The sequence below is a fragment of the Nannospalax galili genome, unplaced genomic scaffold (assembly GCF_000622305.1).
Source record: "Nannospalax galili isolate Female #2095 unplaced genomic scaffold, S.galili_v1.0 scaffold762, whole genome shotgun sequence".
NCBI lineage: Eukaryota > Metazoa > Chordata > Mammalia > Rodentia > Spalacidae > Nannospalax > Nannospalax galili.
The window spans coordinates 3,901,721-3,918,706 of record NW_008350126.1 but is presented as its reverse complement, the minus strand read 5'-3'; the positions used below and the strand labels follow the sequence as shown (position 1 = coordinate 3,918,706).

The window sequence follows — 16,986 nt, the reverse complement described above, 5'->3', positions numbered from 1 at the left end:
GTATTCCCTTATAATGTTCTATATCTTTCTGGTGTTTGTTGTGATGTTTCCCCTTTCATCTCTGATTTTGTTGATTTGGAGGTGCTCTTTCTTTCTTTTGGTTAACTGGGCTAGAGGTCTATCAATCTTGTTTATCTTTTAAAGAACTAGCTCTTGGATTTGTTGGTTCTTTGTATTGTTCTCTTTGTTTCAATTTCATTAATTTCTGGCCTGATTTTCATTGTTTCTTCTTGTCTGCTGGGTTTGGGTTTCATTTGTTGTTGGTTTTCAATGTCTTGAATTGCAATGTTAAGTCATTTATTTTTGTTCTTTCCGATTTTTTGGTGTAGGCATTCAGCGCTATAAACTTCCCTCTAAGGACAGCTTTCAGCATGTCCCAGAGGTTTTGTTGTGTTGTATTGTCCTTTTCATTTAGTTCCAGGAATACTTTTATTTCTTTCTTAATTTCTCTTTTGGCCCATACATCATTTAGGAGTGTGTTTTTTAATCTCCACGTGTTCATATGGTGACTAAGCTTCTTCCGGTGTTGATTGTAAGCTTTATTGCATTGTAGTCTGATAGAATGCATGGAATTATTTCAATCTTTTTGTATTTGTTGAGGTTTGTTTTGTGCCCCAGTATACGGTTGATTTTGGAGAAGGTTCCATGGGGTGCTGAATGTAAAGTATGTCCTTTGGTCCTTGGGTGGAATACTCGGTAGATGTCTGTTCAGTCCATTTGATATATGGTATTGTTTAATTCAGATGTCTCTCCATTAACTCTCTGCCCTGTTGACCTATCTAATGGAGACAGTGGGATATTGAAGTCCCCTACTATTAATGAGTTGGGGTTAATTTGGGTCTTAAAGTCCTGTAGTATTGTTTTTATGAAGTTGGGTGCACCAGAGTTTGGCAAATATATGTTCATGATTGTAATATCTTCTTGATTTATTGTTCCTTTGATCAGAACGAAGTGGCCCTCTTTATCCCTTCTGATTAGTTTTAGTTTAAAGTCTATTTTGTCTGATATTAAAATTGCAATGCCTGCCTTTTTTTTTAGTACCATTCACTTGGTATATTTTTTTCCATCCTTTCACTTTAAGATAGTGCCTGTCCTTGAAAGTGAGATGAGTTTCTTGCAGACAACAAAAAGATGGGTTTTGTTTCTTAATCCATTCACCTAGTCTGTGTCTTTTGACTGGGAAGTTCAGTCCATTAATATTTAAAGTTATCAATGAAAGATGTGTATTGTCATTTTTATTTCTGTTTACATTCTTGATATAGCTGTACTTTTCCACAGTTATATCTTCATTGAATTTCCACAATCCCTTGGGTATAGTCATTCCTTTCTTCAGCTCTTTGTATTGCTTCCAGAACTCTCTGAAGGTCTGGTTTTGTGGACATGAATTCCTTCAGCCTATTTATGTAATGGAATATTTTTCTTTCCCCTTTGACTATAATAGACATTTTAGGTGGGTATAGTAATCTGGATTGGCATCTGTGGTCATTTAAAGCTGGGAATACTTTGGTCCAGGCTCTTCTGGCTTTCATAGTTTGCACTGACAAGTCAGCTGTAATCCTAATGGGTTTTCCTTTATATGTGACTTGTTTCTCTTTTGCAGCTTTCAGTATTGTCTCTTTGTTCTGTACGTTTACTATGATATGTTCTTTATGTTTTACTATGATGTGCTATGGAGAGTTTCTTTTCTGGTCCTGTCTGTTTTCCTATATGCTTCTTATATTGGTATGGGCATGTCTTTCTTTAATTTTGGGAAATTTTCTTCCACGATTCTGTTGAAGATCTGTTCCATGCCATTATCTTTGGATTCTTTTCCTTCCTGTGATTCGTAAGTTTGGTCTTTCTATGGAGTCACACAGTTCCTGCATATTCTGTTCTTGTGATTTCTTAAATTTTTCATAATCTTTGCTTGAGTGGTCTAGTTCCTCCACTTTATATTCCAGTCTTGATACTCTGCATTTCTAATTGGCTTACTGAGTGTTTCACTTCCTTCTTCATTTCAGCCTGAGTATTCTTCAATATTTCTAACTGATCTGAATTCATTCAGAAGTTTATCCCTATCTTCCTGCAATTCTTTGATTTTTTTGGTATATTCTTTAAATTCACTGAATTCTCTTATCATGTTCATAATTGTTCTTTTGAGTTCCATGTCTTGCATTATATCTAGGGTTCTCATTGTACTCCTCTAGAGGACTATTGGTATTTGGTAGGGATATGTTATTTTGGTTTTTCATGTTATTATTTTTTCTCTGTGATTTTGACATGTGAATTTCTTTTGTAGTTTCTGGTTCTTGTGTGAGACTCAAGCCTTCAAGCTTGGGTCTGCTTCGTTTTGTAAACTTTATGTGCCTTTGTGGTTAACTTTTTGGGCATGAAAAGCTAGTTCCTCTAAGCTTCTGGTTCTCTCTTTTGATTTATATTGGAGTGGCCAGATTGCTTTTGTCTTCAGGAGTTCCCACAGAGGCCCAAGTCAGATGAGGATCAGATGCTCTCAGGCTTTCTCCTAAGGTCTGGATCCCCAGGAGAGAGGCAAGTGCGTAGTGCAGGCCCAGGGAAGCAGAGGGAGGTGAGGACAGGACCAGGCCCAGAGGGCTCCCAGGGACCTTGAGAAGGAACTGGGTCCATCTCTATGCAAGGGATCAGGAAGCAGTGGTGGCCCCTGGCCAAAAGGTCAGCCCCTGTGTCCAGGAAAGAGGCTGGTGGGCCAAGCAGCCCAGGGAAGCAGAGCAAACATTTTTCTTTCTTGAACTTCAGTACCTTGTGTATGAACTACAACTGATTTGATGTGTGGTTGAGAACTATCAGCATTGCTGAATGCTCTTATGACCTGCACCTGCATCTAGGTATTCTTTGATACAGAAATGGGTCATTTATGAACAATGACAGGCTTACGTATGTGTGCATATGTATGTGAGTGTGAATGCATATGTGTAGAAGTGTGTGTTCACGTGTGTGTGTGTGTGTGTGTGTGTGTGTGTGTGTGTGTGCATGTAGAAGCCAAAAATCAACCTCAGGTATCATTCCTCAGGACCCATCCACCTTTGTTTGTTTGTTTGTTTGTTTGTTTGTTTGATACAGGGTCTCACTATGTAGCCCTGGCTGGCCTAGGACTGGTACTGTAGACCAGACCAACCTCGAACTCACACCTACCTCTGCTTCCTGAGATCTGGAATTAAAGGTATGAGTCACAATGCCTGACTTCCACCTTGTATTTTCTTTATTTTTTCTTTTTTTGAGGCAGGGTCTCTCACTGGGACTGGAGCTCACCAATTAGGTTAGGGTAGCTGGTCAGAGAGCCACAAGGGTCCACTTGTCTCTGCCTCCCTAATATCCTAGCACTGGGGATTACAAGTGCATACTAGCACACCTGGCTTTTTACATGAGTGTTGAATCCTGGTCCTCATGCGTGCATAGCAAGTGCTTTACAGTCTGAGTTGTCTCCTCAGCCCAGTAACAACAGTGTTTTCATACTGTACCATCCTTATTCTTGTGGGTATTTTTCCCTGCCTTATTATGTAGGAACTGTACATCAGTGTTTGACAATTGGCAGGAGCCTCATGCCTGGTTTCAGGGGGAGAGATTCCAACCCACTCCTTGGGTATGATGTAACTGTGTATTCATGACTGCTGTCTAATAGACTAAGGGGGAGTCTTTTGTTTCTACACTTCTGGGAGGTGTGTAGTCACGGCCCTATGTTGAATTGTGTTGAAGACTGTTTCCCGATCCATTGAGCTTATCATGTTGTTCTTTCCTTTGCTTGTGCTCCTGTGATGAGTCACAGATGATAAACATGTCCCCCATTCTTGGAATAAACTCCCCTCCTCCGTCATTCATCCATCGCCTCTTTTTTCATAAATCATTTATTGCAATCTTTTAGTATTTATCTTAGAATTTTCACATGTTCATGAAGGGTATCGTTCTTATAATAGTGTATTGCTCCTCTGTCTGTAAAAGAACAGTAGGACTAGAAGACTAGCTGCTGTAGGAACTCTTTTTCCTGGGGCACTATAAACAAATGTTCTGACATAGAAATAATGCTAGCCACAGAGATGATTGCCTTATCATTTTTCTGGAAGAGACTGTGTGTTATTGCTTTCTTAAACACTTGGAAGAATCAAGAGATGTTTAACTTCTTGATTTGGATCCCTATTTCACACCAAAGATGTGATGTTAGACCAAATAAGAAAGTCAAGCACCCAAGTGGCTCGAGAGGACAGAGAGGAGGCCCGTGTGTTCCCAGGAGGACCAAGAGAGGCCCCAGGGTGCTGATGGTATTCAGTTCACTCTGACATTCACTGAAGTTGTGTGCGCTTTCCAGTGTTCCTGTCAGACTTATTCTATGATTTTTTTTTTAATTTGGCCTATTTGCTGACTAGTTCTGTGTATGTGTGTGTGCACTTGTGAACATGTGGTCAGAGGATAAGTTGTGGGAATGAGTTCTCTCCTTCTACCATGTGGGTACTGGGGAGCAAACTCAGATCATCAGGCTTGGCGGCACGCACCTTTGCTGCTGAGCCGTCTTGCTGATTCTTTACTGACTAGTTCTATTTTTATTTTCCACTTTGAAGGTTCAGCAAAAGAGGCAACTTCTCATTTTTGTGTGAATTTTTATCACAGATGTAGTTTATCAAATCATACACAGTTAACTTCTGTTCTTTCATTTAAACCTCACTTTGTTGGACTATTTTCAAGAGTTCAGTATGATCCAGGTGATATTTTTAGGATAAAGAAAAATCTATTTTTGAAACTTACTGAGGCTTGCTTAAAGTTGACCAAGTTCAATGAGAGAAAAGTGTTTCTTTATGAGCTTTAACAATGTATGCTTTTTAAGCTGGGCATGATGGTGTGCACCTATAATCCCTGCTCTCCAGAGATGGAGGCAGGAGGCTCAGAAGTTCAAGGTCATCCTTCACTACACAGCAAGTTTCAAGCCAGTGTGGACTACATAAAACCCTGTCTCAAAAAGGTGGATAGTGTGTGCTTTTTAATTCTGTACTCAGAAATCCACTTTAATACCATGAAGGAATTTTATATTCATAGATATAACTTAGCTGATAAATCACAAGACATTATAGGAATCTACATGTATGTCATAGTTGGTGAATTGTATGTAAACTTTCCTTGGCCTGGAGAATTCTTGGGCACTGTCTACTGCCCTTCTTTAGAAGCAGTGGGACATTGCTTCTTTGTCTGTAAAATAACAGATTAGAACAGACTCCTCGAGGAGATGTAAAAAAAAAAAAACAAACGTCTGCCCATCCTTATAGAGGAACGAGGACAACCCAAAGTCCAACTCTGCCATTGGTTCAGCTTGGGGAACCAATGAGTTTATTGAACTTACTTCAGAACATAGGTGAGGAGTTACTGACAGGAACCACACCCCTCAAAAGCCTGGGCTCAGTATGGATGATGACTTCCCCATAGCTGGCTAGTCTTCCCCGTACCCTCCACTTCTGTTAACCTTCCACAATCCATACCTTCTAGCCCATCCCCAAACTATACACATGAGGCTTTGTGCAATTAGGAGAGAACAGCATACACTGTAAGAGGGAGTGGCTGGAATCTCAGGGGAGGATCCAAGACCATCCCCACCCCCTCCTTCTATGAGGAAACGCCAACAGTCAGCAGGCTGGATCTTGAGGGTGTCTTGCAAGCAGGCACAGCTGATCTGATGAAAGTGACAGCTGCATGTTCAGAGGATCTCTCTCTCTCTCTCTCTCTCTCTCTCTCTCTCTCTCTCTCGTGTGTGTGTGTGTGTGTGTGTGTGTGTGTGTGTGTGTGTGTGTGCACGCGCGCGCAGGGGCCTGTGCCACAGCACAAGTGTAGATGTCAAAAGCCAACCTTAGGCGCCAGTCTTCACCTTCATCTTGTTTGAGACAGGGATCTTTTGTGGTTTACCACTGCATACACCAAGCTAGCTGGCCCGCAAGTCTCCCTCGCATCTAGCTAGAAGTGCTGGGATTATAGGCACACACTACCACGTTCAGCTTTATGTGGGTTCTGGGGATCTGAACTCAAGTACTCACTCTTGCATGGCAAGCCCTTTACACACTTTACATCTCCCCAGCCTGTAGCTGTTTTCCCTGTGCCTTTGTAAGACTCATTCCTGTCTTGCAGCAGGCATGTCCGCTGGTGCTCCCCTGCCTAGGGGTCATGCCTCACAGAAGGGTCTTCTAGGCGTGAGGCATTTTAGAAAAAATCTCACTGTTCCAACCTGTGTTGTAGAGTGGTGAAAACAGTGGCGGTGAAGATCCTGAAGAATGAGACCAATGACCCTGCTCTGAAGGACGAGCTGCTGGCAGAGGCGAACGTCATGCAGCAGCTGGACAACCCCTACATCGTGCGCATGATTGGGATCTGCGAGGCCGAGTCTTGGATGCTGGTGATGGAGATGGCAGAGCTCGGACCCCTCAACAAGTACCTGCAACAGAACAAGTAAGTGGCGCCAAAGCACATGGGAGCTGTGCATAGCCCTCCTCAGACTCTGAGGGAACCTGTGGTCTATGGGAAGCCTGCTCGCTGTCCTTCCTACCTTCCCATGTTACTCCATACTCAGGGACCTTGAGAGAGGAGTGGAGGGAGATGCAGCCTTCAGATCCTGCCCTTTAGCTCTTGTTGCTCAGAGAATAGCCATGTGTGTGTGTGTGTGTGTGTGTGTGTGTGTGTGTATGTGTGTGTGTGTACTTGTTCCTGTGGATGTGCATTTGTGGGGCTGCACCTGTGTGTGTGCATGTGTGTATAGGTCAGGGGTCAATATTGGGTGACATCCTCTATCACTTTCCACCTATTTTCATTTATGTGCATATGTCTGTGTGAATGTGTGTGCCACGTGTGTGCAGGTGTCTGTGGTGGCTAGAAGAGGGCATCAGAGCCCCTGGAGCTGGAGTTACAGATGACTGTAAGCCACCTGATATGGGTGCTAGTGAGTGAACTCAGATCCTCTGGATGAGCCGCATACACTTTTGACTTCTGAGTCATCTCTCCAGCCCCTCCACCTTATTTTTTGAGAAGCCTCTCTCACTAAACCAGGAGTTCTTCAGTTCAGCTAGGTTACAGGCACTTACCACTACACCTGGGTTTTACACGGGTGCTGGGAATCCTGACTCAGGTCCTCATGCTTGCAATCCAAGCACTTTATCAACTGAGCCATCTCCTTAGCCCTGTCAGAGAAAAAAAAAAAAAAAAAAAACGTAATCTGACATCTGGTCCTCATTTTTCCCCTTGACTCACTTCAGCTGTCCAGTGACAGAATCAGCCTCAGTGTGTGTGGACAGAGCATTGCCTCTGTCCAAGTATAATATTTTTTTAAAGAGATGGCATGAATAAACATTTTCTAAGGGGTGCCAGTTATGTCTTCCATTGTCAGGTTGACCTCTAAGGCTTGCTTAGCCCTTGAGCAATTGTTTCTGAAGGAATGGGCTGCTGCACAGAATTCATAATGATGATTATGCTCATCAGTGGCGTAGAGGCTCCTTTAAAACTGTTGCCAACATAGAGAAACTCAACTGGAATAAGACAAATGCAGCTGACCGGCTCATCCCACTGCTGCATAGTTTGTACTTTACCTAGTTGTTGCTGCTGTGTCTCCATAGAAACAAGGTATTGTGACCCCTCCTTTACAGATAAGAATATGGAAATACAGAGTTGGTTTTGGAAGCAGTCCAACATTGGAACAGGTATTCAAAGTAATCCCTGACTGCCCCTGAGCCAAAGCTGACCACTCCTTATTTTACACAGCTTTTCTTTCTTTTTCTAAATATGCAGGTGTGAATGTTTATGCAAGTGCATATGTAGAGGCCAAAGGTGAACCTCAACGGTCATCCCCTAGAACACCGTTCACTTCCTTCGAAACAGGGTCTCTCATGGGCCTGGAGCTCACCAGTTAGGCTAGGCTGGCTGACCAGCAAGCCCCGGGCATCTGCCCACTCAGCTTTATTTTCACATGGGCTCTGGGCATCGAACTCATGTCCTCATGCTTGCAAGGCAAGCGCTATTCCAATTGAGCTATCTTTGCAACCTAAATGACTTTTCGTGCAACTCAAAGTATGCCTGAAAATGAGCCCCGTTGAACAGCAGGAGAATGGTATTCAGTCTGGAATATACCACACTCATGACTTCTGTTTGTTTTATATATGTGGTATATATGTGTATACACATGTGTGCAAGTACATGCAGAGGTCAAAAGAAGACATCAAGTGCCCTTCTCTGTCACTCCCTGCTTTTTCCCTTAAGACAGGGTCTCTCATTAAGCCTAGAGCTTGTTGTTTTTCAGCTTAGCTGGTGCCCAGCAAGCCCCAGCAGTCTCCTGTCTTCACCCACCACCAGCCCTGGGGTTGCAGGTGCATGTGGCCACATGCAGCTTTTTCTTGTGGGTCCATAGGATATCAAAACTTAGGTTCCGATGCTTGTGCAGCAAATGCTCTTGCCCATTGAGCCATCTCTCCAGCCCCTGTCCCATTGTTTAAGAAGAGGGAATGAGGGGCTGGAGATACGGCTCAGTAGTTAGGAGCACTGACTGCTCTTGCAGAGGACCTGGGTTCAATTCCCAGCACCCATATGGCAGCTAACAACCGATCAGACTCCAGTTCCAGGGGATCTGATGCCCTCTTCTGACCACAGGCATTGCACAGCGTGGGTGTACTCACACACATGCAGGCAATACATTCACACACATAAAATAAAATAAATACAATATTTTTTAAAAAGAAGAAAGAGTGAATGCCCATCTTCCGTGTGAATGGGGAATGTGGCTGTTCTAAAGTGGACACCATCCACTCTCATTAATGAGGCCCTGTGATTCTCAGGCACGTCAAGGATAAGAACATCATAGAACTGGTCCACCAGGTTTCCATGGGGATGAAGTATTTGGAGGAGTGCAACTTTGTGCACAGAGATCTGGCTGCGAGGAACGTGCTGCTGGTCACTCAGCATTATGCCAAGATCAGTGATTTTGGTCTTTCCAAAGCTCTTCGTGCTGATGAAAACTACTACAAGGTAGGACAGCTAAGGGCAGGCTCCTGGCAGAGGCTACGGGACAGCCCAGCACAGCTCAGAACAGCAGGGTGCAGAAACATGGAAGGGTAAATTGTGCTCTCTCAGTTTTGTTATGGTAGAAATCTCACTAGTAACCAGAAGAAATGTTCTTATTGAACACTGATTCTGTTGGTTAAGAAATAAAAATTGGGAATATAATGTATCTTACCTTGAGATTGGAGATTTGTTCATACTAGTGGCTTCCACATTATGTTTTTGAATTTGATTTTTTAAAATGTATTTTTGGTGCATGCACATGGGTGTGTGCTCATATCGTGTGTGTGTGTGTGTGTGTGTGTGTGTGTGTGTGTGTGTGCGTGCCATAGGATAAGCATGGAGGTCTGAGGATAACTTGCAGGAATTGGTTTTCTCCTTCCACCATGTAGATCCCTGGGATCAAACTCAGATCTTCAGACTCAGCAGCAGGCACCTTTACCTGCTGACGTATCTCACCAGCCCTTGAGTTTTGTAGGAAGGATAGCATTCTTTTGTTAATTACTTTAGGAAATATAAATTGGACAAGTTGTTTTATTTTCCATAGCTGGTGTCTAACTCGCCTTTCCTGGGATTACAGGTATACGTCATCACACCTGATTTATACAGTTCTAGGACTTAAACTCAGGATTTCATGCTTGCTAGGCAAGCCCTCTACCAACTGCATCCCCTCCCCAGCCCCGGAATAGCTTAATTCCCAAGGGATTTTTCTGAGGTCTTTTCATTTGTTGACACTGAGTTTCAGTAGTGTTTTCTCTGCTCCATTCCTCAAACCCAATTCCTCCACAGATTGGTGTGAGTACACATGACTTAATTCTTCACAGAATGTGTCCATCTGCTTTGCTTTCAGGCCCAGACCCACGGGAAGTGGCCCGTGAAGTGGTACGCCCCTGAATGCATCAACTACTACAAGTTCTCCAGTAAGAGCGACGTGTGGAGCTTCGGAGTTCTGATGTGGGAGGCGTTCTCCTATGGGCAGAAGCCCTATCGAGTGAGCCATTCTTAGCTGTGTGCTTCCTGTCTTACCAAGTGGCCTTTAGAGAACACCAGTCAGCATGGGTTATCATCATTGGAACTTGGAACCACAGAATCTGGGGTGCTGTCCTCATCCTCTGATTGTGGGCAGCTAGCACAACCTAAGCCTACACTAAACTGGAAAATTACATTTGATGCTGAAGGAATGTATTTTCATTGTGTATTACACATATAGATACCCACAAAGTACATCTGCAGACCAGTCTTCCTGAACGCTGAAATAGAAATGATGACATCAACAGTATTAAGTTTTTTAGCTGTTACCTCTGGGTGTATGTGTGTGTGTGTGTGTGTGTGTGTGTGTGTGTGTGTTCTCCTGTGTGTGCACACATGCATGTAGAGGCCAGAAGTCATCCTCAGGTTCACCTTGCTTTTTGAGATAAAGCCTCTTTATTAGCCTAGAGTCTGCCCAGTTGGCTAAGCTGGCTGCTCAGTGAGCCCCAGGGATTTACCTATGTCTATACCCACAGAGCTGGGATTACAGGCATGCACCACCACTCCTGGCTCTGGGGATTGAGCTCAGGTCCTCATGCCTGCAACATAAGCTTTTTTCAGACTGAGCTCCCTAGCTCGGTTTCTTTTTTTTTTTTTTTTTTTGGTCTTTTTGAGACAGTTTCCCTGTAGCACTAGCTGGCCTGGAACTCACTATGTAGACCAGGCTGGCCTCGAACTCACAGAGATCCACCTGCCTCTGCCTCCCAAGTGCTTGGATTAAAGGCATGTGCAACCACTCCCAGCAGTTTCTGTATTTTTTATTCAAAACATATATACCCAGACATACACAGATCCTAGGGAACTACTCAATGTGATGTCCCAAGTGAAGCTTTCCACAAAGCTAGGCCCAAATGGGGAACCAGAATGAGACACCAAAGCTCCATTTCCTCTGCATGCCCATCTCTTCACACTGGGCAGCCCGATCTGACTCCCAGCATTCCTCATGAGGTGCTCCTGGCCTTGTAATTGACGTCATTGAAATCACACAGCCTGTCTGTGTCCGTCTGTTTGTGTCTGGAGATGAGGTGCTTTTGTTTGTTAGCACTATGTTTTAAAGGCTTCTGTGTGTTTTCTCAGGGGATGAAAGGGAGCGAGGTTACTGCCATGCTGGAGAAAGGAGAGCGGATGGGGTGCCCCCAAGGGTGCCCAAGAGAGATGTATGAGCTGATGAACCTGTGCTGGACATACGAGTGAGTACCCGACCCTGTCTACCAGTCACCCAAAGTGTTGAAGGAAGGTGGAGTGGCTGCTGTCCTGGTTTCATTTCTGTTGCTGTGATGAAAGACCCTGACAAAATAAACCAGCAGGTAGAGAGGGGTCATTTCAGTCTATCATTGCAGGGAAGACAAAGGAGCAGGAACTTCCCACAGCTAGGCACATCATATGCAACCAAGGGCAGAGAGGAACGGATGCATGCATACTTCTAGTGCTCAGCTTGCTCTCTGCACACTCAGACAGTCCAGGATCCCCAGCTCAGGGGATGGTGCCACCCACAGTGGGCTGGGATTCCTCCTTCGATTCATTTAATTAAGGCAGTCCCTCACAGGCATATTCACAAGCCACCCTGATCTAGGCAATCCCTCACTGAGACTTTCCAAGTGATTATAGATTGTGTCAAGTTGACAATTAAAACTAACCATAACAGCCAGGCATTAAAATTAAGTATGAACTTGCTTCCTGTATCAGGAATATGTTGCCTTCTACATAAACAGTAGCAGGAGGTTGGCCAGAGATTGACCACTTTAAGATCCAGTGATGGCTCTTAGTAGCAGGGTCTCTATAATATGCTAGGTGATTTTGCAGCAGTTAGAGCATCACAGAATGTATTCATGCAAAGGATGCTCACTGTAGAATCACCAGCTGATAGGATCTTATGAGAACATGATGCAGACTGGGGGGACCACAGAATCCCTAGTGGATCTCCAGCTTCTAGAACATTCCCTGCCTTTGATATGCTCAGGCATGGCTGAATGCAGCTTTGATTCCACAAGGCCTCACATCTAGGGTAGGGGCTCCTGTTGACTAAAGACAGGCAGAGCCAGAGGTCCCTAGATAGCGGTGCAGGGTGGCCATGCACCACATTCACAGGCTGCTCAACCCATAGGCTTGGAAGCTCTATCCCTGTCCTTAGATGCAGTGTACTTTCTTTTCCCACTAAGCTGCCCTAACATGCCTGCAGCAGGACACCATGTCACTGTGAGAGCCGTGAGGAGTACCTGGAGGCCCTGGGCATGCTCTGTAAAGACTGTTAGGGTGGGGCAGAAGCCTGAAACCTCTTGGGGCACTCGGCACTGGGGAGATGCTGTTAGGGAGCTGAGGATGAGACCATCTGTTGAGTGCCATCCACCTGTGTGGTTCTACAGAACTCTGCTCCATGTCGTTCTGGTCCTCAGCACCTTCTGTGTTTGTGCTTGCTGAGAATGCCTTGGAACTAAAGTTGTGATGGGGCAGAACGGGGATAGTTAGAATAGTTCAACCCCAAGTTCTGCTTCACATACTGAAAATTGTGTCCACTGTTTCCATCACAGCCAAAAATCTAGCAAAAATAATTGTTCTGAATTCTTGGTGCTTTTAGGAAGACATTTGGTCCTCAGATCCTCCTGTCTTTGCATCAGCAAGTTCATGATTATGTGTTAAATTTGCATCTGATGTGAACATGTTCAGGTTTTTCTTACTGTCATTCCCTGTAAAGTCTAAGGAGTATTCCCATGGAACTCACCTATGTTAAGTACTGAAGAAACCTAGAGGCAATTTAGAATATCAAAAGAATGTACAAAAACTAAGTCATGTGTGGGTGTGTGTGCGTACAAGTATACTCACCTGTGAGTGCACGTGTTGTTAAGGAGTTCGAGACCACTGGGAAAAGGCCATGGGACCCGGTTTGGATTTTAATTAGCCAAATTTATTCTGCTGCAGCTAGACTGACAGTCTCCAGAGGCCAGATGAGGGACTGCAGTGAGGCTGGGAGGGGAGGGGAAGCTTTTTTAAAGGCAGAAACTACAAGCAGTTGCAAGGAAATTGGGGTCACATTGACCCTTAAATGCAGCAATAAGCAAGTTTACAGAAGCGAAAGCAAGCAGTTGTTAGTCATTTTCTTAACAGATGTATAGAGACCTTGACAGTAAGGAGCTTTCTGATTATTATTATTTCAGCATTTTACCAAGACAGGATATTGTTTTGGTTAGTTCCTTTGGCAAGAAGCATAGCTGCAGTGTCTGAAAATAACATTCTTCTAAGAGAAAGTAACTAAGTTCAGACCTGACCTTGAGCTGGCTGCTTCTCTGATTTTTAAAGTCCAAGGCAGCTACTCTGTACAAAATGGAGTTGCTCTAGTCATTACAATGTGAAGGCCAGAGACCAACTTCAAGTGTATTCCCGTACCACTTTCCTCCTTTTTAGTTTTTTTATTTTATTTTGTGTGTATCAGTGTTTTGCCTACATCTATATAGATACATACACCAAGGGCATGCAAGACCTGCAGAGGCCAGAAGAGGGGTGTCAGATTCCTGCAAATGAAGTTACAGACTGTCGTTAGCCACCATGTGGGTGCTGGGAGCCAAACCCAGGTCTTTTGCAAGAGCAGTCAATGCTCTTAACTGCTGAGCCATCTCTCCAGCCCCTCTCCACCTTTACAAAAAAATGTTTAATTACATTTGTTTGTGTGTGTGTATGCACGTGTGTGCATGTGGTCCAATCCACATGTGGAGTCAGAGGACAACTTGCAGCAGTCTGCTCTCTCCTTCTACCATATTGGTCCTCAGGATGGATGACCCCAGATCATCAGGCTTGACAGCAAGCACCTCCACCCACTGTGTCACCTTGCAGGGCCTCTCCATCCACACGCAGGTCCTCACACTTCCCAGCAAGCACTTCACCCACCACTTCAAGCCATCTCCCCATCCCTGAGCCATTTTATAGAGGGAACTTGATCATCAGAGGGTACTGGTATCCTCAAGGATCTGAAACAGCTCTCATGAGTACAGAGGAGCCTGTGCTCTTTTCCAGTTGACATGTGTGTACCTGCTTGCTTAGACATCACCAGCTGTTAAAATCTTCACCGTTCATTTGCTCACAGCAGCACCTCACTTGCCAACAGCACAGACCTGCTATGCACTGATTTATAATGGGCACAGCAGGCTTTGAGTTGAGCAAGAACCCATATCAACAGCCCTCTTTCTGAAAATTCAAGCCACCACTTGGAGATTGGGAGGGAGTATTAAGGTTATATCCATACTTTTTCTCTTAAGATTGTGAGTCAAGAGACTGGAGTGATGGCTCACTTGGTAAAGTATTCGTCATGTGAGTTCAACCCCCAGAACCCATGTACAATGCAAGGCAAGTGTTTATAATTCCATCACCAAGGAGACAGAGACAAGAGGAAGCAGAGACAGGGGATCTCAAAGACTGGCTGGCTGCCAGCGTAGCCTACTTAGCAAGTTTCAGACCAATGAGAGACTCTGTCTCAAAAAAATTAAAAGGAACATGGGACTAGAGAGATGGCTCAGTGGTTAAGAGCACTGGCTGCTCTTGCAGAGGAACCAAGTTCCATTCCCAGCACCCACATGGCAACTAACAACTGTCCATAACTCCAGTCCCAGGGGATACCCTCTTCTGGCCTCCACAGGCATTTCATAACATGGGTACACATATGCAGGCAGAACATTCATACACATAAAATAAAGAGAAATAAATTTGTTTGTTGGTTTTTTGAGACAGCTGAATCCCCAGATAGTCTGGAACTCACTATGTAGACCAGGCTGGCCTCAATCTCACAGAGATCTGCCTGCCTCTGCCTCTTGAGTGCTAGGATTAAAGGCATGTATCACCAAGCCTGGCAAAAATAAATAATTTTTTAATTAAAAAAAGAGAGACAACACCAAGGTTATCATCTGTCCTCCACACATATGAACACACACACACACACACACACACACGCACACATACACACACACAAAGGAGATCATGAGTCAAAGACTGGGTGGATCTTCAGCATAGGGACCGTCTAAATGTTTCAGACACCAGATTTAGTGAAACCCAAGGGGACAGCCCCTGCACTAGAGTGAGACATCTGGACCCTAGTGTAAAACTCCTCCAGCTCACACAGGACATGAATCCCCTGGGCATCCTGTAAAATCCCGGCTTCAGGTCTATAGATTTGGAGTAGGAAAAGACTAATTTCTCAAAAAATTCTGGCCAAGCAAAAGCTGGGGCACAGGGACCCAGCATTCACCGGCACGCAGCAACTTGAGTATGTTTTCTCAAGAACACTGACAAAGATTAAAACCTCTTTCTTCTTCAGGGTGGAAAACAGACCGGGATTCACAGCAGTGGAGCTGCGGCTGCGCAATTACTATTACGACGTGGTTAACTAACAGCCTGGATGCCTGTCACTGGCTGCCTTGGATCACCAAGCAATCATAGGAAATGCATTCCGATGAACTGACTTTTAGAGTTTCCATCTCCCTCAGCCCATGGGAAGAGTTACCCTCCTAAGGAACACGTAGAAGACTGGTTAGGTAAAGCTAGGGCTCACCCTTACTGCGAGCCCATCCCAGAAGACAGACAGCAGGACATCAGGACCTCTGGATTCGTTTGGCTCTTTGTTTTCATCGGTGTGTTTTTCACCATGGATGACTTTTAGGCTCTGTTTCCAAATTCTATTTACGTCATTCTAGTTTTCTGGGTCCAGGGATGCAGTGACCCCAAAGACCTGGCCTCGGGTACCAGGTGACATGGAACAGTCCCACTCACCCTGCAGTTTCAAAACATCCAAAGTTGTGATTAGCATGTGACACCTGAGATGAAGGAAGAGAAAGAACAAGGAGGTTGGCTGCTTCTAGAACATGCTCTGACAGCCAGCAAGACTGACCCCCGGCCACAGAAACTGTGCAGATGAGAAAGTGCTGTGACAATTAAAGGAAAGGAAGAAAGGAGGCTCACCAGTGCACTGTAAGCAGGCAGCCAGTTAGTGAAATTACTCTGCTCTCAGCACTCGGGGACAGAAATAACACGTGGATGAGCAAGGAGAGTGGCTGGGATGTACTGACTTGGCTTACGTGTGCCTGGAAGCCACCTTCCTGCAGAATGACTTAACGTCTGCCTTTGTGTGCTTGCAGGGAAGGTGTAAACAAAGTTCTACATGGAGTCTGCCAGGCTCCCGTGATCCCATGAGGCTAAGGACAATAGTGTGTCAAGCATGGGCTAGACTTCCTCCCTCTGCCATCCCTTCTGACTCTCTGATGGCATGTGTGTCTATGCATTATTTTTCTCATGACTGTGACAAAATAGCTAACAAGAAGCAACTTAAGGGAGGAAGGGTTTATTCTGGCTCACAGTGTGAGGAGACAGTTCATCATGGCCGGGGTTGGGGGACGTGTCAGCAGGCAATAAAGGCACAGCAGCAGGAGCTGGCTGGTCATCTTACATCTGCAGTCAGGAAACAGAGAGTGACAGGGAGTGAGACCAGGTTATAAAACCTCAAGTCCTGTCCATAGTGACCCATTTCCTTCAGTGAGACTCCACCTCCTAAAGGTTCCACAAGCTTTCCAAACAGTGGCACCAGCTGGAGACCAAGTGTCCAAAGGCTTATGACTATGGGGGACATTTCACATTCAAACCACAACAGTATCCATCCATTTTCTGTTGCTATAACTGAGCACCTAGACAGGGTAATTTCTAAAGAAAAGAAATTTGTCTTTCACAGTTCTGGAGGCCAGGATGTCCACTAGCAAGGTACAGCACCATGGAAGGGCCATACTGCAGGGTATCATGTGGTATAATCTCTTGACAGAGCAGATGTGCCAGCTCAAGCCTGTCTTCCCCTTAAAAAGCCGCTGATCCTATCTCAGGGGTCCCAACCTCAGGACCACACCTCATCTGGATTACCTCTCAAAGGCCCCCACTTCCAAATGCCAACAGTGAACCTGGGTACTA

The 16,986-nt window shown here is 44.7% G+C and overlaps 1 protein-coding gene across 1 annotated transcript in view; it reads left to right on the top strand.

The window, feature by feature from the left end:
* The window catches only part of Syk (spleen associated tyrosine kinase), a 74,293-nt gene extending 57,665 nt beyond the window's left edge, over positions 1–16,628 (top strand). Inside the window, exons 10-14 of the mRNA XM_008847352.3 lie at positions 6,223–6,432; positions 8,802–8,991; positions 9,875–10,015; positions 11,131–11,243; positions 15,353–16,628. Of these exons, the coding sequence (XP_008845574.1) occupies positions 6,223–6,432; positions 8,802–8,991; positions 9,875–10,015; positions 11,131–11,243; positions 15,353–15,425 (727 nt within the window). The 3' untranslated portion in view covers positions 15,426–16,628. The remainder of the gene's footprint in view (positions 1–6,222; positions 6,433–8,801; positions 8,992–9,874; positions 10,016–11,130; positions 11,244–15,352) is intronic.
* Positions 16,629–16,986: the final 358 nt, after the last annotated feature.